Source organism: Ursus arctos, chromosome Y, assembly GCF_023065955.2.
Source record: "Ursus arctos isolate Adak ecotype North America chromosome Y, UrsArc2.0, whole genome shotgun sequence".
Classification (NCBI taxonomy): Eukaryota; Metazoa; Chordata; class Mammalia; order Carnivora; family Ursidae; genus Ursus; species Ursus arctos.
This window is the reverse complement of record NC_079874.1, coordinates 29,623,348-29,648,296: the sequence shown is the minus strand read 5'-3', so window position 1 is coordinate 29,648,296 and position 24,949 is coordinate 29,623,348. Positions and strand designations below refer to the sequence as shown.

General features: G+C 47.5%; 1 protein-coding gene across 7 annotated transcripts in view; it reads right to left on the bottom strand.

The window, feature by feature from the left end:
• The window catches only part of LOC130544375 (dehydrogenase/reductase SDR family member on chromosome X), a 207,432-nt gene that overhangs the window by 163,071 nt on the left and 19,412 nt on the right, over nt 1-24,949 (bottom strand). For all 7 annotated transcript variants that reach the window (XR_008960608.1, XM_057315869.1, XM_057315859.1 and 4 more), the window contains exons 2-3: nt 19,195-19,302; nt 12,798-12,866 (exon numbers count right to left, since the gene is read on the bottom strand). Coding sequence is in view for 6 of the 7 variants with exons in the window: in XM_057315869.1 (XP_057171852.1) it covers nt 12,798-12,866; nt 19,195-19,302 (177 nt within the window). In the remaining variant the exon portion in view is untranslated. The remainder of the gene's footprint in view (nt 1-12,797; nt 12,867-19,194; nt 19,303-24,949) is intronic.

The following is a 24,949-nucleotide window of genomic DNA, read 5'->3' as shown; positions in this document are numbered from 1 at the left end:
GTCCATCCATGTCCTAGCAGGTGCAAACTATCCTTCCTTTTCAGGGCTGAGTCATATTCCAGTCTGTGCATGGGCCAGATGCTATTTACCCATCCATCTATCGATGTTATCTTCTTGGGGGCCATCAATCAGCCCACAGGAGCATTGACAAGTAATTCGTACCTTCTCAAATCCATCTGCCACCCCACCGATGGCTCTCAAACGTGCCCAGACCCCACCACTGTTACCATAACTCCCTAAGAAAATGATAATAATACCTAGAAATTTCTAGCAATGGGAAATGAGGCAGTGAATGGTCTGAGGCCTTACTCTTTTGAGCAAAGGGGGTCAGCTTGCCTTAAGCAAGGAGCATCTCAATGGGAACCTTTCCTCCTTCCCTTTATGGGCGCCTCCCAGGGCACAATCCTCTGCTGGGGGTACATGGGGGCTCCAGACTGTGAGAAAGAGAGCAAACAGCCCCCAATTTCCACACTGCTGCCATTTCAGAAACTATGGGTATTAGTGGTCGTTAATAGTTTTCAAAGCTATAGCAGAAAACAGAGGTGTTTGCTGAATAAAGGGAGAGGCTGGAAAGAGCTGGATCTGAGAGCCTGACATACAGCAGGGAAGGAACAGTTGATAAACGTTGTATGGGGTAGCGGGGGCGGTATTTGCTGCAGGAGTGAGGTGCCTCTTTCTTGAGGCAGGAGAAGGCCCCACAAGGATGGGCGCAGCGTTGCTTTCAGACGCCCCCCTGACCATCTGTGACCTGAGTTCTGTGTAACAGAGCCCACATGCCAGAAGGCAGCCAGGATAAGGCGCTCTCGCTGAGCTGACAAAGCCACCTTGTGACTGTTGGAACGACACTCATTATTCCTTATCTGTTAAATAGTGCATACAATAGGCACCGCTAAAACCACGCGATAATCTTCTGGGTAATTAACTTGTAAAACAACCCCGTGCTCAATACCGTTGACACTGAGACGTGTTCCCGACAAGTCCCATGTGCAGAAAAGATGATGTGAGATCAGAAACTCAGCTCCAAACACATGCAAACACTCCCCTGGGGGGCTGCGGCCGTGGAGGCAAGGGGACGCCCTCTGCCCAGGGAAGAAGGTGAGAGACAGAAATAAACTCAGAGCCCAGAAGGAGTTCCGGCAAACCAGGGGTGCATGGCAGGTGCTCGATATTCGGGTATAATATATATATCCAGATATGGTGTCAGGAAGACTATGCACTAAAACACCAGGCAGAGATTCACCCCAAAGTGGGATCAGACTCTGACAGCAAGTTAGAGCACCTGCAACCCCTCACTTCTAATCTTCGCACTCACCAAAAACTGAGGCTAACCTGACCTCCACTCTGACCTAACCACGGCTATACCCCCAACCCTGAGTCAAACCCTCATTACAACCCTGATCTGCAGAGCTTGACCCGAACCATACGAGGAAACATAATCGTAGCACGAACCCAACATCTAAATTCTAACCTTACATTAATCCTGACCATGAACATGACCCTAGCCCTAACCTTAACACTAACCTAAACTACGCACTGACCCACAGACCCCAGCCCTCAGCAACCCTAATGTTAACCCTAGACCCTGTCCTAACTAACCGTGACCCTGACTCTGATCCGAATCCTAACCTTAAAACTAACCCTAGATCATGTCCTCGACCATAGCCTTGACCCTAACGGTAACCCTGACCTTCACTCTGACCCTAACGCTGATATTAACCCTAGACCCTAACCCTAACAAAAACCACAACCCTAAAGTAACCCTGACCCTAACCGTCACCCTGACCTTCACTCTGGCCCTAACCCTGATATTAACCCTAACCCTAACCTTGACCCTCATCCTGACCCGAAACCTCACTTGGACCCTAACCCTGACCCTAACCGTCACCCTAACCTTAACACTAACTCTAGAGCCTAATTCGGAACCTATCTCTGTCCTGGACCCCAACCCTAACCCTGACCCTCATCCTGACCCTAAACCTCACTTGGACCCTAACCCTGACCCTAACCTTCACCCTAATCTTAACACTAGCCCTATATGTAGCCTGATCTTGACCCTAACCCAGAACCTAACTCTGACCCTGACCGAGATCCGAACCCTGACCCGGACCCCAACCCTAACCCTGACCCTCATCCTGATCCTGAGTGTCACTCAGACCCCTACCCTAACCATCCTCCGAAGTAACAAGAGAGCTGGATTTTCACAAAGTGAAAACACGGTGCACGGCCGTCCATCCTCGTCTGTGTAACCCCCCTACGACCTAGCTCTGCCTGTGCTTACTCATGAGCATTCAGAATCCTGTGTAGAGGGCAGTTTGTCCTAAAAACATAGATTCGGCGTGAAAACAAAGGAGCTCTCAAGCCATGAAAAGATACAGAGGATTCTTCAGTGCGTATTACGAAGGGAAAGAAGCCAGTCTGAAAATGCTACGGACTCTATGATTGCAGCCCTAGGACATCCTGGAGAAGGCAAAACCATGGAGACGGTAAAAAGAGGAGTGGTCGCCAGGGGTTCAGCAGGGAGGGACGAGTAGGTACATCAGAGAAGAATTTTAGGGCAATAAAATGAGTCTGCACGTCACTGTCATGGTGGACCCACGTCACCGTACATTTGTCCAAAAGTCACCCTCATGTAAACTATAGATTTTCATTAACAATAACGTGTCCATACTGGTTCACTGACTGTCGTCAATGTGCCCTAAAAATGCGAGATGTTCATAATTAGCGAAACTGAGGGGTGGGGGGCCACGTAGTTGGGCATTCCTTGTATTTTGTGCTCAGCTTTCTAGGAGCCTGAAATGCCACAAAAAATTAAAGTCTGTTGTTTTCTTTTCTTTTTTTTTTTTTTATAATAACAGTAGAGATTCAAACAGGTGTGGCCATAGCTGGCAGGTGAGCAATAGTACATGTTGCCATTTACCCACCCGCAGGTACAAAGAAAGAATGTGTGCTGGGGTGCCTGGGTGGCACAGCGGTTAAGCGTCTGCCTTCGGCTCAGGGCGTGATCCTGGTATTATGGGATCGAGTCCCACATCAGGCTCTTCAGCTATGAGCCTGCTTCTTCCTCTCCCACTCCCCCTGCTTGTGTTCCCTCTCTCGCTGGCTGTCTCTATCTCTGTCAAATAAATAAATAAAATCTTAAAAAAAAAAAGAATGTGTGTTACAGGTAAGAGGGCTTTTTGTGACTTGTTTCCCAAAGGGAAGTTTTAAACAGGCATTCTTACCTTTAATCTTACAAGCAGAGCATATATAGAATTTTCTCCAAAGTAGAAGAGCCATTCTGTAAGGTGAGATTCCTACATACAAGTGCGCCCCAGAAAACCAGAGACAGGAAGCCCGCTCTAAGATGGCAAATGTAGGAAATCCTCACCATCCTGGGATATCACATCAACCCTTTCATTATCTCTCTGGCATCGGACGGGAGAAAACACAGCATCAACTGAACACTCAAAGCAGGAACCCTCAAAGGACGAGTCAGGGCAGGTGTCTGATGGGAAAAGCCCACACCTGGGGAGGTAATGCTGTAAGTGACTGAGGGACAGGCCTGCCAAGTACTGAAATCCCACGGAAAGCCCTTCCTCTCCACGCCTAGGGCTTCTCAGCATGTTCCAGGCTGTGGAGTCACGACACGTAAGTTAGGGAAGGAGAAAAAGGTTGAACCAACCCCACGGTGTAACGTGCCAAGTATGTGTAGGTGAGCTCCAGGTTTAGAAGGCTAGCTCTGGGCACGTGCAGATGGGCAGCCAGATCGCCCAGGTGGAGAGGCATCTCCACCCCAAGCTCCCAAAGCAACGCATAGCCATATCTGCGTCCTATGTCACTGGGCACATTTCACCCTTGCCAGTCCTCTTCAGGCCAACACGGCTTCGCCAAGTGGCCTAATCATTACCCAGATGAGCGGTTCAGCAGGGAAACACACAGTGGGGGAGAAGGGACAGCGTGATTGGTGCCGGTGTCCTGGAGAGCCCCCTGCCAACACCAGTCCATGCCTGTTCTACGCTTCATTCTGCGTTTCAGAATACATCTCAAGGGGAACATAAAAAAGTGTCCAAGGATACAAATCCAAGGGCATGGAGCATGTATAATAATAAAAAAAATGTGCATCGATCAGAAAATAGGCAAATGATTTAATATATCTCCACAATGGAAGGAGGTCCTTAAAAATAAGGACTTAAATTTATTAACAGAGAAAGATGTCCCTTAAAAATCCTTAAAAGTCCTTAAAAGTCCCTTAAAGTCCTTAAAAATAAGGACTTAAATTTATTAACAGAGAAAGATGTCCCACAAGACAGAACATGGAAAAGCAAGATGTTATGGGCAGAAGGAAAAGCAGGATCTCATCTTGGGTGATGGATAGGTACCCAGAACACAAATGGCAGCCGGGTCATGCTTCCTCCTCAGGTGATGTTCTGGATTTGAAGGATCCATGCCCTTGTCATGGGTTGTGAAGACCCTAGAACCCTCCCCAGCTCTTGGGGGGATTTTCAGGGCCCTTGGGAAGCACATGGTTTCCTCTGCTGAATTGTTGCTGATAGGAAGAGGGGGTCATACTACCATGTGTTTTTTGCTGTCATTTTGTCCCGTTGACGGAAGCATGGAACGCTATCTTTGTCCTCATACACATGTGAACTCACAGCTACCTACACTTACCGACAAGCCAGGTATGTGTGTAATAGGTCTTCCCGGGGACAAAACACACCACACTACACAAACCAGTACTACTAGAAGACCCTGGCTGATGGACACCCAACTCAACTGCCATCTGCCAGTTCCTTTCTCTTCCTCTTCCCTGCCGCTCTCCACCCCTCCCCATCCCTAAGGATCTCATGTATTTCTAAGTTCATTCCTGAACACTGAGTTCAAATTCCAACATCTTCATTTATTAACTGCACAACGTGGAGCAACTTCTCTAAACTCTTTAGGACCCCACGTTCCTCATTTGGAAAATGTGTGTCAGGATAATACCTACCTCAAAGGACAGGGCATGTGAATAACACACGTAGTGAGTTTTTACAACATTACCCGGTACACAGCAAGTACCCAGTGTGATGTTGGCTGTTTCCCTGATTATGGCAATTGCGAACATAAAGGACTTTAGCAATTTCTCTTGTTCAAGCTCTTCATTGTAGCCTCACTAGCTTATTTGGGAATGACCACGAATCCTGGTTTGCAAAAGACAGTTATTTATCCTTTCCCCTCCAATAAGGGTATTTGACAGATTGCAAGGTGCACAGGTGCAGAGCTCAAGTACAAATAGTAAATAGACAAGCCAAGGAGTCAAAGGTCAGAGTTTGGCGCTGTTGGGACAGCTGGAATTGATAGTACAATGCCACAAGCGAAAGGAGCACAGGTGCAGAGCTCAGGAGAACATAATAAATAGATGGGCTAAGAGGACAGTGGGCAACGTTTGGAGCTGTTAGGGCAGCTGGAATCAACAGGTACAACCCTAAAACTGAAAGGCCAAGGTGGGGGGGGGGGCAGAGCATCCAAATGTGAATAGAAACTCCTGCGGACCCTTTAGCTGAGTACTGGATGTCAAAGACTCGAACTCGAGACACGAAGGAGCTCAGAAGCAAACAACAGCTGGAAGGTTGATATGTGAGCACGGACATTTCAGTTGCTGCCTGGTGTTGGGGAGACAAGATGACATTTGAGTCCTGCCAAGTTGGAAGGACTTGGTGAACATGTTGGACTCTCACCTGAAACCCAAGACGGTCTATGTCTTTTAAGAAAGGACCATGTCTCAAGATTAAGAGCGCTGTCCAAGGCCCAAGGGCAACAACGAAATAGACTTACGATAACCAGACTTTAGCTGAGCTTCCACAAGACCTAGGTAGCCTGTAAGTCATATCATTGCTTGCTACAAAACCCAACATCCTTCAGAGGAAGATAACAGAATCCAGAGTGTACCACAGATCAGTCATGGGATCTAATACACAATAAAAATCACTTCACACGCAAAGCAACAACATGTCACCTCCTGTCAAGAGGGGGAAAAATCAATAGAAACAGACTCAGAGATGATGCAGATGTTAGAATTAGAAAAGGACGTTAAAATAACGACTCCATATGAAACAGGCTACAAGAACAGATGGGCATCAAGGATGAGGACATGAAGAAAGTTAGAAAAGATAGATAAACTAAAAATAACCAACTAGAAACCCTAAACCTGAAAAATATGGTTTATTTTGCTGCAATCAAAAATGCAGTCATGGGATTAAAAGTATAACAGACACAACTGAAAAAACAATTCGGTGAACTTGAGGTAGGTCAATAGAAATTATCCAAACTGGGGGCGCCTGGGTGGCACAGCGGTTAAGCGTCTGCCTTCGGCTCAGGGCGTGATCCCGGCGATCTGGGATCGAGCCCCACATCAGGTTCTTCTGCTATGAGCCTGCTTCTTCCTCTCCCACTCCCCCTGCTTGTGTTCCCTCTCTCGCTGGCTGTCTCTATCTCTGTCAGATAAATAAATAAAATCTTTAAAAAAAAAAAAAGAAAGAAAGAAATTATCCAAACTGAAGCACAGAGCAAAATTTTTAAAAGCTAGAATAAGATGAACAGTGCTCAATCAAGTAAATGCCAGACAGTACCACACTACCTAACGCATGTGTAATTGTAGACTCATAAGAACAACATGGAAAGAACAGAGCAGAAAAAGTTTTTTGGGAAAAAAAATGGTTAAAATTCTCTAAATTCTATCACGTCCAACTACTCACAGAGAGAGAAAGCCTTTTACACCGAAGCAGAATAAACACAGGGGGAAAAAGAACCACACCTATGCATATGCTCAAACGTCTGAAAACAGAAAACGAAAAGAGAAAATAACAGAAAAGATGGGAAAAGACACTTATATTCCCAAAATATTGATAATAATTATAGCTGACTTCTCATCCCAGATGACGAAGGTCCATGTCAGAACACCTTAAATATCCTGCGGGGGTCAGATGTTTTCAACCTGGAATTCTGGGTCCATGGAAAATAGCTTTCAAAAAATGCAGGCAGAGTAATGACATTTTTAGACAAAGGAAAGGTATGGAAACTTCTGATGAGCAGACCCCAAGGTTAAAGAAATGCTAATGGAAGTTCTTCAGGCAGAAGTGAAACAGCCCCAGAAGGAAACCTGAGGGAACGGGGGCATAGGGGAAGATCGAAAAGATCATGAGTAGAGAGGGATCAACTTATCTGCAAATAAATACTTAGAACCATGCAAATCCCACACTTCTCTGGAGAGAGTACAATGTGGCTCCGTGAGAAAAGCCTTTAAGATAAAACCTGCAAATACAGGAAATATAAATATTTATCTCCAAGGCCCTATGGTACCTTATGGAGACTCTCCTGGCCGTGAGGGTTACCAGCATCTGCTACCAGGGGGCTCTAACGGATTTCTAACTCACTAACATGATGGGTCCTGCCTACTCAAAACCACATATCACAGAGAACATGCCGCTATACCTTGGGTCTAACTGACATGTGTGAAATATCTCTACATAACACTCCACGTTTTATCTTCTAAAAAGCCAACCCCTTCTTACGCATGCTTCTATTCTATAATAATATTTTATTATATTATGTTAGCTTCTATTCTATACTAACTAAAGTCTATGTCATTTCCCCCAGAGGGAAAAATATTCCAGAAGTAACGTTTCTGGAATTATTTTTTGAAACGGTAACATGTGCTATGTCCCATTACTTAGCTTAGATGCACAGAGCGTCTTGAGATATGTTCAAAGGGACCATTGAAGATGTGTCCAGAGGAAAAGTGGAGATAAAACAGCCAATGACCTTGGGGGAAGTGAAAATATTCCATAAATTACTGGTGGGGGAAGAAGAATGTGGCAGGCAATCTGAAGATGAAAATTCCTCCTTGTGGGATTTTTTTTTTAATCCTCTAGGTATTTATAGAGGAGCTAAGGAAACCAGGCAGACAATCGCTCTCTCTCATAGAACTCACCTTGCTAGTGTTTCGAAAGGTTAAAATTAATCGTTGCAAGCCTGAGCAATGAAGAGCCTTTTAATGTAAGGAACAAGGTGAGAGCTATAATAGCCGATTAAATTTTCAGAAAGTGCTGAGCTTCTCCTTCCATGCTTTCAGAAAAGACACAGTGACCTTCTAAACCTTCTAATTACCACAGGAAACCAGCTGTCCGTCCGTCTGCCTGGCTGTCATCTAGCTAGCTAGCTAGCATGGCGGTTTATTGCCTAACTCGGGACACTAAATTAAAATGGAAAGGTTAAAAAAAAAGGACTCTAGTTTGAAAAATTCACATCAGTAAGGGCCATTTTATATTAAGTAAGGAAGATAAGTAGTCTTGAGTATACGCCAGACCTAAACACACATGCAGAATACTGTTCGAACTTCTCTTGGGGATACCGTTGACTGTTGGCCAACAAACTCCTATCGAGTGCTTTACCAAGTAGGTGCTGGGTGTTGGAGAACTCTAAGCCATAAAGAAAAAGATATATGGTGGAGGGAACAAAGAAATCCATACAGTCAACCCTCACTCAAGTTTTTCCAATTGGACCAAGCTCCAGAAGGATCATTCTGCAAAATCAGAGAGCCTATGAGTAGAAGAAAAATGGTAGGTGTCTACTCATCTCAAGGTAGGTCTACATTCAAGATCTGAATCTCTCTCGGATGAGAGAAGACTAGTAGATTGCGATCCAAAAACGCTATTACCTAGTCCCATAATGAATACCAGAATGACATCATAGTATTTTTTGCTTCCATGACTAATTATTTTATAGTCAGTTGGATAATCCAAACATTATAGTTCAAAGATGTATTTCTAAGGTAAAACTATCTTACTGGCAAGTGCACCCAACTGACTTCTCCTGGCACAGGAAAAGTTCTCTTTCAACGAAAGCAAACCAGACATAATACCTGAGCAAAAAGCCCATGAATCAAACAACCGGCCCTTCTTCCCAATAAAGACGGAGTCAAGCTATTGCTGGCGGAACAATGTTAGGAAAGACGGAAACTGGTCGAGAAGATATTTCTGAAGAATACAAAGCCAAGCCTTTTACAGAAGATTGCAGACTCCGCATTTCCAGTGGGATCACGCCAAAGGTTTAGGATTAGGGGATTCTGCCCGGCTTTCTGTGAGTCTATGGCGAATGTCCAAAACAGAATTACCTTCCCTAAGTTCTTTTACTAGTATTGAAATTCTCTATTCCCATTTAGGTTCGCTGGGATGCTGTTATGGCTTTCTGTCGTTGGTTTTTGTGGTGGTGTTGGGTTTTGTATTTTTTCTTCCTTCCTTCCTCCCTCCCTACCTCCCTCTCTCTCACTTTTTCTTTCTTTTCTTTCTTTTCTTTCTTTCTTTCTTTCTTTCTTTCTTTCTTTCTTTCTTTCTTTCTTTTCCTTTCTTCTTCTTCTTCTTCTTCTTCTTCTTCTTCTTCTCCTCCTCCTCCTCCTCCCCCTCCCCCTCCTCCCTCCGTCCCTCCCTCTCTCTCTCTCTTTCTTTCTTTCTTTCTTTCTTCCTCTTTCTTTCCTACAAGTGACAGTATTTGCTCCAAACAAGACAGCTTTCTTCAGTAGTTATTACTCAAGAGCAATAAAGATTTTGGCGTCATGGACACATGATGATAAGGTCCCCAAACTCTTGTCCCCGGGAAATCTCTCACTTGAGAAATGAGCCATATTGCCTTGGTTCTATCCTTCCAAGAGCTCAACTAGTTAAAGGTTGGTATGTGGACATCCTCCCACCCTAACCCAAAGTAGGATCTCAACTAACCATGACCTCAAAGGCAGAAAGTACCAGAAAGTAAGGAGGATGAAGCAACCAACTAAGACCTTTGTCATTGTTCTCTTGTTGTTTTTACTTACAGTAAGTCTAGAGAAGAGGTAGAGGTGGGCTGGACAGCCTGTAGGCATTGAGAAATCATTGTGTTCTTGGCTGGAACCTACACTAATGTTGTTAGGATGTGTGCTTGCTTGCTCAAAAAAAAAAAAAAAAAACCCACAGAATTACCCAATGCCGGAATCCTACAAGAGCCATACTCCATGAGTAACTGAGGCTCCCATGGGCCTCAATCCAAGTTGCATTACTGGCGGTGTGTGGGCAAGAATTTCAGAGGCCCCAGAGGGTCCACGCTGCTCTGGAGAGAAGCGTCTCCTCAGAGCTCAGCTCTGGAGAGCATCAGGAGCTAGGTTTGACTGCAAGGAGATGTGCCAAGAGGAAGGGGGGCTGCCAACGCATCTGCTGTCCCGTGTGTGTGTGTGTGTGTGTGTGTGTGTGTGTCTGATTCAGACCTCTTTCCTCCCTGCTCACCCTACTGACCCATTTGATCATAATAGACACAGGCAAGCACCTTGAACGGGGTCCCCATTTGGAGTAACCATGCTGCACACCTCAGGGCTCACCCGGCTCGGGTCCAGACACCTCCCTGGCTCTGCATGTATGCTCCCAGGCCAGGCTTTGCCCAAGACCCGGTGACCCCCCTTAGGGCCTTTGTTGGTCCTATTCTAAGAAGCAGAAAGGACAAAGAAGGGCCAGCTGCCCCCGCCAAGGACGCGCAGCCATGCTTCTTGTTCACACAAAGGGTCTGCCCTTTTCGTAAACGGAGATGCCCAGGAGCAGGAGGCAGTGAGGGAGTGAAGCGTGCATCAAGATGGGCTGAGGTTCCTGGGTCTGCAACTGAAGGGTTAGCCACCCAAGTGCCTGGATCTCCCAGGCGCTAATTCCACATGCCTACTTGGTGCCATTTGACAGGAGGAAGAAGCAGGAGCTGCCAACAGGGGGCACACTGTCGGCTCTCAGGAGAGGGGTGTGCCTGCTCTCGGAAGTGAGCTCACCATCCCGCGTGATGAGGAATCATTGCCTTCATTGCCTTGCAGACCCCGAGACCCTCGGCGGCCTCCCCTCTAGCACACAGGAGCTGACAAAGAGCTGTCCCTTGAAAGCACAGGCTTTGCATACCCACACCTGAATCTCAACACACAGCACGGGAGCCAGCATGAGCCGTTTCTAATGGTAGAAATGGCTCTTAGAACATTCTTTCCTCCAAGAAATCAGGGCTATTGCTTACAGCTTTGTTAGAACGTATGAACCTCATAAACCTCATGAACGAACCTTTACTCCCTCCTTGCTTAGACTGCAAGTCTTGGCAAACTGTTCTTTACAAATTTACTCAGAATTTTTCAAAAGTCACAAAGAACACACGATCTAGTGATTTCCCAAGAGACTCCTCTTTGGGTCTGGAAATCAAGTGCAAGTCCATTCATAACGGGGCCGTGAGGCTTCAACCAGAGGGAAATGCAGATGCCCAGGCCCCGGCCTCAGAGGCTCTGACTCCTCGCAGGACTGGGAATCTGCTTTTGTAACCTGTTCCCCGTGATGCCGCAGGCCTGGGAAGCAACTGTGTTGGAGAACGCCACCTCCCTGAGCCATGGTAAACGGGGATGGGGACAAGGATCATCTGTGGTGATCACTTCTGTGCACGGCTGGTGGCAGAAGCAATCAGCTCCCATCTGCAACAGATGCCTGGTGTTCCACAAAGAGCTGGACTGGCTCTGGGCTACGGGGAAGGTCCCAGGCAGCTAGGACATCCCCCCGCCATGTGCACAGGGTGAAATGGCAAGTTTTATGGCTGCCTTGCACAAGCTAGGTGGGGAATAAGGGCACCACGGGACAGATGGTAACTAGACTTGCCATCCATGGCTTTCCTTCTCTCTCCTGCCTTATTAAGAAGAACCACCATTGGGGAACCTGGGTGGCTCAGTTGGTTGTACTACTGACTCTTGATTTTGGCTCGGGTCATGATCTCAGGGTCATGGGATAGAGCCCCAAGTCGGGCTCCACACTCAGTGTAGAGTCTGCTTCTCCCTCTCCCTCTGCTCCTCCCCCTGCTTATTCTCTCACTCTCTCAAATAAACAAACAAAATCTTAAGAAGAAGGAGGAGGATGAGGAGGAGAAGGAGGAAGAGGAGAAGAGGAGGAGGAGAGGAAGATGAAGACAAAGGAGAAGGAGAAGAAGAAGAAGAAGAAGAAGAAGAAGAAGAAGAAGAAGAAAAAGAAAAAGAAGAAGAAGGAGAAGGAAAAGAAAGAGGAGGAGGAGGAAGAAGAGAAGAAGGAGAAGGAGGAGAAGAACGAGGAGGAGGAGAGCCACCCTACCATAAGCTCAGACAGCAGAAGCCCCAGCATCTGGGACATGCTCAAAGCGCCATCTTGGTTGGATCCAGTTCAAGATGGTTGACGTGCATCTTCTTTCCTTAAACATGAGGCCCACCCACGAGCAGGGCTCAGAAAGCACTCAATAGCACTTGCAACTGGGAGAGATGTTACAGACAGGTGTCCACTGCTCGGGTTGGACAAGTAGAGAGAGCAAGCACTACAGGGTTTGCTACAGAGCAAGGTGGTGCCAGACATATCCATGTTGGAATTATCTGCAGTCCAGAACCAGCAACCAGGAGATGTACCTGCTGGCAGGAGCATCTAACGGTTCCTGTGTGAAGACATGGCGCCGAGGGCCGCCAGCCCTGGAGATGGACACGGAATGGGAACAACGTCCCATCGTCGCAAGACATGCAATCGACCGGCGCATTCGAAAGCGTTCCCACAGAGATGCCTACACAAAGCAACGCTATCACAGGGACATGTTTGCTGCTATTCACCACTCTCTGGGGGGACCGGAAATCCCCAAAAGAAACACACCAGAGGGAGAGACATCCCCCACCCCCGAGTCCCACCTCCACCACTCGCGCCCGCGATCCCACCCGCGATCGCACATCAGGGTCTGCAGCTCAGCAGCCAACACCAACTCGGACCAAGGACAAGAGCCGCGTAGCTCGCAAACACTACCTTTGTCATTCAAAGTCTCTTCTTGTATTTGTCTCACAGCGTCCTGGGCTTTGCCGGCATTATTTCCAGCTACGAGGAAAAGAAAAGATACGATCAGTGGCAAGGTCGTCCAGACATTACTGAGCGCGAGAAAATGCTGTCTTGAGATGCAAAACACAACCCCGGAGGGGGCTCTTTACGGCTTGTCATCGAGCCCTGGCGTGGAATGGTGGCAGGAAGGTCAGAGCACACACAGAACTTTCTAAGGAACGTTAGTGGACGTCCGCCTCCCTCCACTCACTGGTGGTCTGAGCTGTAAAATGATCATGGGCCATTCCCACTACGTACTTGGGATTTCCCATTTCCTTATCAATAACTCCACAGGTATGGCTCCGGGGAAACGTGAGCTTAGAAAAATGGTCACGCATGTTTGCTGTGTGAGGGACATCACCATAAAATTAGAGACTGTGAAATTTGGGTGTTAAAATAGTCAATGAGGTTTCTTTTATGTCTTACTAGATGACAGTGCATTGATGTTTGGAGGAAGGTGTCTTGTTTTCCAACCGTGTCCCTGAGCACATGGTCTGAATTTTAAGGTGTGCCGAATGGGGCTGCTGTTCAGGGGAGAACATCAGGACACCTTGTCTTCCCACACACCAGGGCTCAGAATCAACTGGACTGCAGGTAGACGTTCAGCTCCTTTGTGGGGTGAGCCAACCCCGAAACTCCCTGCAAGGGTGAGTCATGGGAGTGCTTCCGCACGAGAGGACTAGAGCTGGCATCTGAGGAACACAGGCGTGGGCGTGAAGCTCTTGGAGCCCCGAGAAGTGACAGGTGGCATGAGGACAGCAGGAGAGACACCTGGCCTGGGAGGACCAGGTCCCAAGGGGTGGGGTGGCTCACATCACCCTCCCAGCTGCGTCCAGCCCCTGCTGGCCAGGTGTTCTCCAGGGGACAACCCTCTTGAGATCTCAATGAAAACACAGAGCCAAGCAATCTGTTCTGGAGGCATTTCTGCATGCTGTTTTCCTCTATTTTGTTTCCTTTTTGTCTTCTAACTAACACGCAAGGGGCCTTGCTAGGGAACCCCTGCCACTGTATCCTGCACTAATTAAATTACTCCATGTCATTGACTAGTCCCCACCGCCCCGAAAACCCTGAAGGAAAGCCCTTTCCAAAAGCAAAAGGGTTTACAACAAAGAGTTAAGGGAAACACAGACAGCAGCAGCGGTGAACGTCGTGAAACTGAAAACGTCTTGGGCTCCAGCTGGAGATGTAGCTGAGATAAATATGGCAAAAGACATCTTTAGTGGGTGAATTAAAGGATTACATAAAGCGCCACCACCTTGAAGAAGTTCAAAGCTGCAGACGTCAAGAAAACGCAGCTGTGAAAGTCTTCACACCTTTGGCTCCCTTGAAGAAAGAGAATATTACACGGTTGTTCGAGTTTTGCTCAGAGTCTTGCTGTGTTGCGGGGTGCACAGTCGGACGGGCGGCCGTGTGAGGGATAACCGGAAAGTTACATTCCATCTCTAAATGTTCTAGGCATCCAATGCAACAAAATAAAATTCACCTTTTTTTAAGCTGGGGCCATGTACATGCACGGGCTTATTTTGGAAATCCCATGCAATTTAAAAATATTCACTAGCCATCCACTGCTGGGCCATGCATCTGGCGTTCACCATCGTGGCATGAGGGGTGGCCGATGATGTGGGAGAGATGGTCCATGTTCCCAAAAGAGATATCCATGGCCAGAGAAAGTGGGGGGCATCAAACCAGCAGGGGAAACTGGTCATTGTAACAGCACCCCTTGATGGGCAGCTCACTACTCCCCCGAAGGCGTTGTATTAGAGGTATGGACCCGGGCACTTTTTTGGCAAAGGTCGTCTTTATCAGCTGGCTCACCAGAGCTGGATATGGAACCTTGACCCTACGCAATCGCTAGAGATTTCCTACATTTACTGAGCAAATATTGCATGAGAGAGAGCACTTAACCAGGATGGAAGTTAGGCACAAGCACAGTGGGTCTGCCTTCTGCTCGTGCTTTCTGTGGGCGGCTAAGTTTAAAGACGTTGAACCCAAACCAGGGCCAGCAAACTAGGGACCTGGGCCCACATTGGATGAGCTCCCTGATAGAAAAAGAAAAAATATATTGGAACAACAGCCATGTCTGTAGCTTTAAATATTGACAATGGCGCTTTCCTGATATCAAGATAGAGCTGATCACTGAGAGACAAACCTAGGCAAATATTTATCATTTGGTCCACACCAGAAAAAATTTACTGGCCCCTGGTCTCAACCTTAGAAGCATTCATGAAGCATTATAAAGAAAGATCCTCCACCAAAATAGTATTTTGAAGCTATAAGAACTGAGATATCGTGAGCAGATGAGAAATTTAATAATTAATGTATTAATAGCAATATTAATGTGCTTGGGTTGGAGCCAGGTTCCCTTTTCAATTCCTTAGCAAGTAACTGATTCTTCTTTAAACATTAATGGACTCAGGAGTGGCCAATTTGAAATTGAATATATACATCTCTTAGTTTCTATTTAGTATGAAATTTATATTAAAGTGTCCAATGATAATATTTCGTTCAGTGGCTTTGAATCAAACTGTCACACAAGATGAAACATTGTCCCTCTCGGAATATATGCAGTTAGGCCCTGAAAGACTCGGGGAGGAGGGAACATTCACTCTTGATTGGACGGACTGAGAGGGTCAAACTGTGACCCACGTAGATAATTAGAAGCTCTGTGGGAAAGAAGATGCAGGAGGGTGAGGAGAACAAGTGTTGCTTACTCTGTGTAACTCAAGAGAAGGAGAACTCTGGTGCTGGCAGGACTGTTCCTGTTGCTCCAGAAACATCACCTAAATGAGGAAGTGATAGGAGAGTCGGGGTTCCAGTCCTCAAGTGCATGAGTACCACATGCTTACTCACATACTTTCACTGCATTGTGTCTGCAGTATACACTCCTTACTCAACTAGACCTCGGCATGACCTAACCCCAACTTGACTTCCTGGTGATCTATGCAACCAGACCTCACCATGACCAATCCAACTAGACCTCACCATCACCTAACCCAACTAGACCCCATCACCACCTAACCCAACTAGATCCCATCATCACCTAACCCAACTAGATCCCATCATCACCTAACCCAACTAGACATCATATTGCCGACCCAACTAGACCTCATCATCACCTAACCCAACTAGACTTCATCGTCACTCACCCAACTAGACCCCATTATCACCTAACCCAACTAGACCCCATCACCACCTAACCCAACTAGACCTCATCATCACTCACCCAACAAGACCTCTCATGACCTCATTACGACCTACCCAACTAGACCTCATCATCACCTAACCCAACTAGACCTCATCATCACTCACCCAACTAGACCTTCTCATGAGCTCATCATGACCAACCCAACTAGACTTCATCATTACCTAACCCAACTAGACCTCATCACCTAACCCAACTAGATCTCCTCATCAGCTAACCCAACTTGACCCCAGCATCACGTAACCCAACTAGACCTCATCACCTGCCCAACTAGACCTCCTCATGACCTAACCCATCTAGACCTCCTCATCACCTAACCCAACTAGACCTCCTCATGGCTTAACCCAACTAGACCCCATCATGACCTAACCCATCTAGACTTCATCATGACCTAAACCATCACACTGAGGCAAAAAGCACAGAAATGGAATAATGTTGTTTTCTTCTTCTTTGCATTGCAACATTGCCTAGTTTCACAAAGAATTAAGAAGATAAAGAAGACAGGTGCACTAGCGAAGTCACGAGGGGCAGAGATTCCCAGTACCGGATGCTAGCCCTCATCTGTTTTCAGAACAGAGGGTTCTCCCCATCCTGCTCCACCAGCTTCCTTTTGCCTCTAGCCCAGGTCCAGCGGACCCTCAGAGGGGACCTACTTCTCCTTCTGTTCATGGTTTGAGGTCACTTTGACTTAAAATTTTTTTTTTTTTTTATTTTTTCACTTGAGAGAGAAAGAGTGAGAGCATGAGCAGGGGGGAGGGTCAGAGGGAGAGGGAGAAGCAGACTCCCTGCTGAGCAGGGAGCCTGATGCAGGGCTCAATCCCAGGACCCTGGGATCATGACTTGAGCCAAAGGCAGATGCTTAACTGACTGAGCCACACAGGTGCCCCCCTGATGTCACTTTGATCAAGTCATCCCAGATGGTGGCAGAAATCCAAGACATGGCAGGAGTGTCCCAGAGACCCGAGTCCCTCTGCTCACACGTCCTGTCTCCCTGATGTGCCCAGGTCCCAAGGAGAGAGAAACACGTCACAGGAATGCTAAAATTGAAGAGGAGTTCCAGAAATGCACACTCAGATAGGTCCCCTGTCCTGCAGGACCCCCACACCTGCCAACAACTGCTTGTCATCTAGGGGATAGATATGTATGCTGGTAAGGACTGTCCTTGCAAGGACTTGTCAAAAACTGTTCTATCATTTGCACATCGATTCAAACAGGACCTGGACACATCCCCACAGAAAAAAATACCGATGAGGAAAAACAACAGTGAGGTCAACTAAGAAGTAATCGTCCCCTCCAAAAGCCTGACAAATGTGCACTGTTCTACAGACTGGGTTGTGCATGAGAGAAAGATGCCTAGGTGGGTCCGTGAGGGAGGGACCACTGTGAGAAACTGCACTTTTTCAAAAGAGTGACACATGGCAAAGGCCACACAATACAAAAATTTTAAGTTGTGGAGTCATGTTTTGCAACAGTGAAAAAAAAAAGAGCAAAGTTAGAAGCATGAGTCCATTTGATCACGGGAAGGAAGGAACAGCTGAGGATACCCGCATGAGCCACACCTCTCCCAGGACAACAGAAGGCCACACTGGCGAGACCTGGGGGTTCCCCATCTGGGTTAAGAGCCTCCTCGGAGATCCGCCCCCATGGAACTCAGGGGGTCTGTGAGTTTTAACACCAACAGTCAACATCATCATGGTGGCCAATCCCCAATGGAATGTGGACAAGACACAGGAGGATGGGCGGGGTCTATGACTTGGCCACGACACAAACCAGAGATATTTTCAGACCCGACTTCAGGGGTTGAAGCTGTCTCAAAATAAAGTTTAAGATCATCACAGCTTCCACTCAGTAGGAGTTACCGAACCCGCCAGTAGGTCATGTTATTTGTCCTATAAAGATTTCGTGGGGTGCCTGGCTGGCACAGCGGTTGAGCGTCTGTCTTTGGCTCAGGGCGTGATCCCAGCATTGTGGGATTGAGCCCCACATCAGGCTCCTCTGCTATGAGCCTGCTTCTTCCTCTCCCACTCCCCCTGCTTGTGTTCCCTCTCTCGCTGGCTGTCTCTATCTCTGTCAAATAAACAAATAAAATCTTTAAAAAAAAAAAAAAAGATTTCGTGTCTACGATCATGTGGCAAGTTTGTGTGTTATATATTTTTATATCTGCATCCCAATATCATTTAGTTTATAATATTATGGGTTTCGGTTTGTGCATTTAGGCATCACTAGATGCTGACGGGGGTCCAAGGACTGAGCTTGTCAAGAGCCAGGAAGGAGTGGAACACATTCATGTTTAAATACCGAGCCCCAACTATCGCTTCTAACCTGAAATTATCCTTCAAAAAATGATGGCGGGCAAAAAGGGGAAGAAAAAAATGGGAGAAAGGAAGAAATAAATCACAAATGAATAAGTAAAGGACCATGGGTAATGTTACGTAGAAAGTCTTAAATGATAGCAATCCTTAACACCTAAAACCAGACATATAATATGATTTCTGTAAAAACAGACACCATAAAAGGTAGTAATTAAATGCAAATGATGTCAATGGGGGGGACAATGATTAGCATGAAGTGCTTGGTTTGTTTTCTTTTTTTCAAAGGTGATGTGCACCGTATCATTTTTCCCAGCAGATTAAAAATTCTACCCCCAATTCACTGGGAAAATTAACAAACGTACAATGGATTCATTTGAACTCTGTTCGCTTTCCCAGGCAAAAAAAAAAATCCCTTCGTTTTCAAAAAGGAGTTAGACACCAGGATAAAGAACAGAGGGAGTTTCAAACAGAAGAACGGACAATGTCGTGTCTATAGGACACTTGCAGAGGAAGGCAGTCTTTGAAAACCTGTTCACGGTCTACACTGGGCTATGTTGTGTCTTCCCCAAATTCATATGTTGAAGCCTGGACCTCATAGGTGCTCAGAATGTGAACTTATTTGGAGAGGGAGTCTTTAAAGAGGTGGTTAGTGTAAAATGAGGTCACTGAGGTGGGTCCTCATTGCACGAGGACCAGAGTCCTTATAAAGACACCCTCAGGTGTTCCCCAGATCTGTTTAACCTATAAGCAAATCACTGTTTGCATATTAGCGAACAACTGGGTATCTTCCATTAGCCAACAGTACGATCATCACCTATGATCACATGCATGCCGAGTCTCGCCAGGTGCTTCGCCGTGGAATAGCCGATACCATCCGTGCCTCCGGTCACGATAGCAACACGGTCAGGTTGTGGGGCCAACACTGAAGAAGAAGTAAAAGAAAAAACAAATCAAAGCCAAGTTTTAGAAGCAGAGTCCACGTGTGGAAGAATTCAGCCACAGGAGAACACCCCACGGGCCCTGGGCCTTGTGGTTCGGCATCTGTGGTTGGATTCCTCGTGGATTCCCGCAGGCTCGAGAGGCAGGAATGTAATAGGGTGGATTAGCCCCGAGTCATTCCAGCCTGGTCAAGGCACCTGATAAAGGCTCGCTCATCCCCAGCTGAGGCCTTGGCAGGAACCGACTGGAGTATCAGCAAAATGATTGGCAGAAAGGTTGGGAGCGAGCAGGGGAATAGCGTTTACAGGCACGGATGAGAGTCCAAGGCCAACGTTCCCAGGCAACATGGGGCAGGATGTAGGTTTTACTATTACTCAGGTCTGGAGAAGGACAGCAGACCAGGGGATGATTCCTGCTGTTGCAAACTACTTGGTTGCACTCAGTTCCCAAGACAAAGGAGGCATGCCACACAACGCCACACCACGGGGCCACACGAGAGGAAGCAGGACATGGAAACATAGACAAAAGTCTTTATTGTGGGAAGAAACGGGTCACGGAAACAGGCTCAGCAGGTTTAGCATGGGCTGGTGTGAGTCATTTCAGCAAATTCTGGGTCACAAGGGCTGTCCTTACGTGTGTGTCCCTGGCCCTGCAGTGATTTGCGTGGGTAGGGTGGACAGTGGCCAACAATGGGTCACGGACGTGGTGGGACGAGGACTGCGGGTTGCCTGGTTTGCACTTGAAAGGGGTGCTTCTCAGAGAGTTGCATGCTATCTCTAGGAAGTGGCCAGCCCTGGGAGCTTTACCATTTGATAAAGGTGACAAAGATGAACTTTTATCTTATTTTATTTTATCTTATTTTATTTCAGATTTATTTCAGATTTATTTACTTATCTGAGACAGAGAAGGAGAGAGAGCCAACAAGCAGGAGAGGCAGAGGGAGAGGAAGAGAGAATTTCAAGCAGACTCCACACTGAGCGTGGAGCCCAACGACAGGCTTGATCTCACGACCCTGAGATCAGGACCTGAGCTGAAACCAAGAGTCAAACGTTGAACCAACTGTGCCACCCAGACGCCTGAAAGATGAACTTTTTAATAAATGGTGTTGGGACATGTAAATAGACATTTGGAAAAAAGGCAAAAATAGACCCATACCTCATGTGCTACACATCAAATTTAACCAAGGGGAAGAAGTTACACAATAAACCTATTAGGGGGGAAAAAGCATGAATCCATTTATCTTTAACCTCAGAGTAGGAAAGAGCTTCGTAATTACAAGTCAAAGTTGAGAAGAATAAGTAGACAAATTTCTCTATGAAAATAATTTTACATGGAAAAAAAAAACCACACACACCAAAAGCAAAGTTAGAAGTAAATTGTAAATTAGAAAAAAAAATTTTGCAACCCTGATCACATGCAAGGGGCTATTTTCGTAATATGTAAAGAGTTCTTACAAATCAAGAAAAACAGAACCTTCCGTTTGGCCAGATCAAGGATGGCACAGATCCTCAGAGTGTTTTCTCCCAACGCCACGATGCGCCAAGCAAGTCTGATAGGCTTCCCGCCAAGCGCGGCTCAGCCGACATGGGGGTCCCTGAAGTTATCTCCCAGCTGATACCATAATTCTGAGTCCCAATTCCCGTAAGTGAGTTGACCCTAGAAATCTAAAAAGATCTCATCTCTATGTAGCTCATAACGTGTGTTTCAGGACATTTTCTCAACCGTGAGCAGAAGAGCCCACAGAGCACTTGGACCACAGGTGAGAAGCAGGAGCTCCAGGTCATCATCGAGGGTATGGACTTCTAACGGGATTAGAACACCACTCCAAGGGGGTGTCTTTGGGTCATGGAGGGAAGGAGCTAGCCAGGACTCCAACCACCTGCTCAGCCCGCCAACCGGTCCTATCATTCATTGGAAACAATTGTCCCAAATGCAGTCAACTGTCCAATGAAGGGCACAGGGGTCGCGTGTGTCCCCCCGCCACCAGCCCCACCCAAACACAAACGTATCATCCTACAGTTCTGGAGGTCACAAATACCCATCTCAAAGTCAGCTGATTGGCAATCTTAATTTCCGTCTGCAATTTTCATTTCCCTTTAGCCTCGTGACGACATAACATAGAGTTTCCAGGGCTTAGGATGCCGATGTCTTTGGTGGCCATGATTCTGGATGCCAAAATCAGGAACCAAAATGATTATGTGCATGATTTGGATGGAGAAGCCCGACCTTGTGTTAAATAGCCCCAAAATAACAACATGAAGACGAGGGACTGGAACCAGACCGCCCCTTATGAGGACTTGGCACGCGGGAGATGGCTCTCAAAATGGAAAAACACACCCTGAGGAAAGAAATCACACCAAAGACAGGCAGTAGTGAGAACGGGTTGCTCCAAAGTCAGTAATTATCGGCCATACCGTGGAAATATATGCCCTGGTTGGTGAACACAGGTTTACAGGGAAAACCCGCAGAGCTGAATCATGAAAAGTATGATAAATGGCACTGACCACTCGAGGTCATGAGTGTTGTTTCTGGACGTAAAAAGTTACAATGGAAAACTTAATTTTGCAAGACAGCTGTTACCAAGCCTTCCCCTACCACATATTACTTGCCCTTTGGAAAAACAACGCTTATATTTTCCCAACTTCAAACTTTAAACACATGTTCCCCAGCTGTAAAGCTTCCCAGGATTAACCCAAATGAATGGAAATGATTTGAAATTAAAAAAAAAAAAATTCACGTTAAATGTTGAATGCACTAAAGTACAATGTACAAAAGTTGGTCATACGATGCAGGTGAATAAGGGGTGGGGGCCATCAATCAAATCCTAAAACTCAACCCCTGAGATAGATTTGAACCAGCTGGGAAGATTAAAAATCGTCTGCAGCTCTGCTGATCATAAGACCCCCTCCCATGGAGCTGCAAGTGCAAATTCAGCTCTGAGCTTCCTGGCAGCCAAAGCGAAAAGGGAAACAATGCCAGAGATGGCTCTCAGCATCTGACCCAGTGCCTCCCAGCGACAGTGGACTCATATTGGCCTAAAACCCATGCTGTTTTGTATCACTCCAACATGGGTGTCCCCTCCAACAGAAATGCCCGTCCCTCACCCATGCTGGGAGGTCTCAGCCATCCCGCTGCATCAGACATCTGTGCTGCTGGTGAGACTATTGAGACCCTCCCGTTCCCCGAAGAGTTCATATTGGTGTGGGGTTGCACGGGGCACTCACTGATGTCCAATAAATACAGGTGTCTGGGTTTACAGAGACGCAGAGATGGGCGGAAGGGAATGGACACCCCAAGTGCATTGGGACTCCCTGTGGCGAGCCCCACCTGCACCCCCTGGAGAGCATGGGATGGGAACCCTCCATCCACATAAGTGGGAATGGGGCAGCTGTTTCTGGATGAAACAGCTCTCGCCCATCCAAGCTCTGGGCTCCGTGCAGACACGGCTGCAAAACCGTCCACACTGGGCTCAGACAGCACCGCCGACCCTGGGGGCCCGTCCAACACACCCATGCTGGGTCCCACCCTGTGTCCCCTCTGTGGAGCTCAGCACAGGGCTTGCAAAACCCCAGATCGGGAGCAGGATGCAGAATGGGAACTCCTGCTGGGGACGCACTGCCAACATCTCCCAGCACTTTCCAAGTCCCGAAAGCGAGTACGCTTTTTTCTCTTTTTGCTCCTGAAACGTCCTGCGTGCTCCTGTCGGGTTTTCTTACAAAAGAAGAGAAGCATGTCTGCCATTGTTTTGTGAAGGCATGAAGGTTATTCTTTGTTACCTTGAGATATGGCATTGGAGGGCATTCTTGAACTATGATGCGCACTTGGGTGGATGGAAAATTACTGAGAACACGAAGTATGGGGCAAGTCAGAGACCGTCCCAAATGCAGGGACTGCCCCAAAACGTGCAGAGTCGTGGGGAACATCTCCGCAGGGGCTTTAAAATTCCTACAAAGAATTATTCGCATTTCCTGGTACGTAATACACATCCGTGAAATCGAGGCCACACATCGCAACACTTGTTTCAAATGTCCCAGCAGAATGTCCGAGCGTGAAAGAGACGCACAGAAGAGAAAAGGGGTTCGTGGCCAACAGCCCGCGGTCCAAAAAACACACGCCTTTCCGAGCAGCTGGAAACAACACTCATGCATCCACGGTCCTAGTCGCCAACGTTCAGGAAAACTTGGCACACAGCTGCATGAGAAAGTGGAACTGGTATCCCGCCTCCCGCACAAAGGTGACCTCAAAGACGCACATGGCAATCAGGGAAGCAGCTGGCATGGCCTCCAAGCTGCCCAGGGAAACTCTGCCAGCACCGGAGAGGTGTGGATAAGCCACAGGAAGGCTCACATGGTGGGGAAGGATGCACAAGGACCGTGCAAAGTGGAGGAGAGGACACAAGGCAGGTGCAGGAGGAGGGAATGCTGGGGAAGCATCTGGAAGCAAGACTGGGAGCCGCGTGGCGGCATGGGCAGGAGAGACGGAGGCAGACAGGTGGCGGGTGGGACCAGAGCTACCCGCCGTGGGGGCCCACCAAGGTGTCGGGGCTCACCCCTGCATGCGAAGAGGACCCCATCCCTGCTCGCCTGGTACGTCCACGTCCTGTAAGCCCAAACGTGTCCGCCATCGCTGTGCATGCGTCTTTCCCGATAAATGCAGTGAACTTGTTCCACAACGTGCATCCCAATTCCTCCAGGACCAGCGCGAGAAGAATCCTCACCAGTCCCCAAGTAGGATTTTTTTTTTTTTACAAGCACAAAGCCCTGCAGAGCCCTGTGGACACCCAGTAACACCGCTGGCTGCACATTAGGAAACTGGTGGACGCAGACACGAAACCAAGCGGCCCTCGAAGACTATGGTTTTGATCGCCCACCCTGCACATAGCTGCTGAGACTTATAGATGCTGAATCCTATACGTTTATACACGTGTGCATTGAAATGCACACATTACACGCGTCCCAGAGACGCCGGCTCCCAGTCTGCATCAGGCGAGGGTGTCGCTAGGAGGAAGAGAGGCTGCCCCAACTCGGATCCTGCACGGACACTGGGGTCTGCACCTGCTCCGTCAGCATCCAGAGTTTCCCATGCACACAGAAGGTTGAACAAGCTATCGCAGCCAAAACCCAAGGAGGAAAGGAGAAGTCACAGCCCATGCAGAGGGTGGAGGGACTGCCCAGAGAAAGGCACTGGAGTCGAGGTCAAAGGACGCGGTTCTCTGGGACCCACCTGTGCCAAGGGTGAGCCTAAATGTCCTGATGTCTGGCACACACACCAGCTATAAGCCAACCCCACTGTCTCCTGGAGAGCTGACTTCCAAAGCAAGATGCCGACAGCACCACCCCCAAGAGGGTCCAGGCGTCACTCTGTCAAGTCCCCAGGCCCCAGCCTTGCAGCTGCCTTTCCCTCCCACCGAGCCCAGGACAACCACATCACAGGTGTGAACGTCACGGCTTCCAGAACAGTTGATCTTATGTGTCTAATTAGCTGGGCCATGGTGCCCAGATACACACTCAAACATCACTCTGGATGTTTCTGTGAAGCCGGGTCTTTTATTTTTATTTTTTTTATTTTTGATGCAATTAACACTGAAATTGGCACGCTGTGAGTAAAGGTTTTTCCCTCCTTTATGTGAG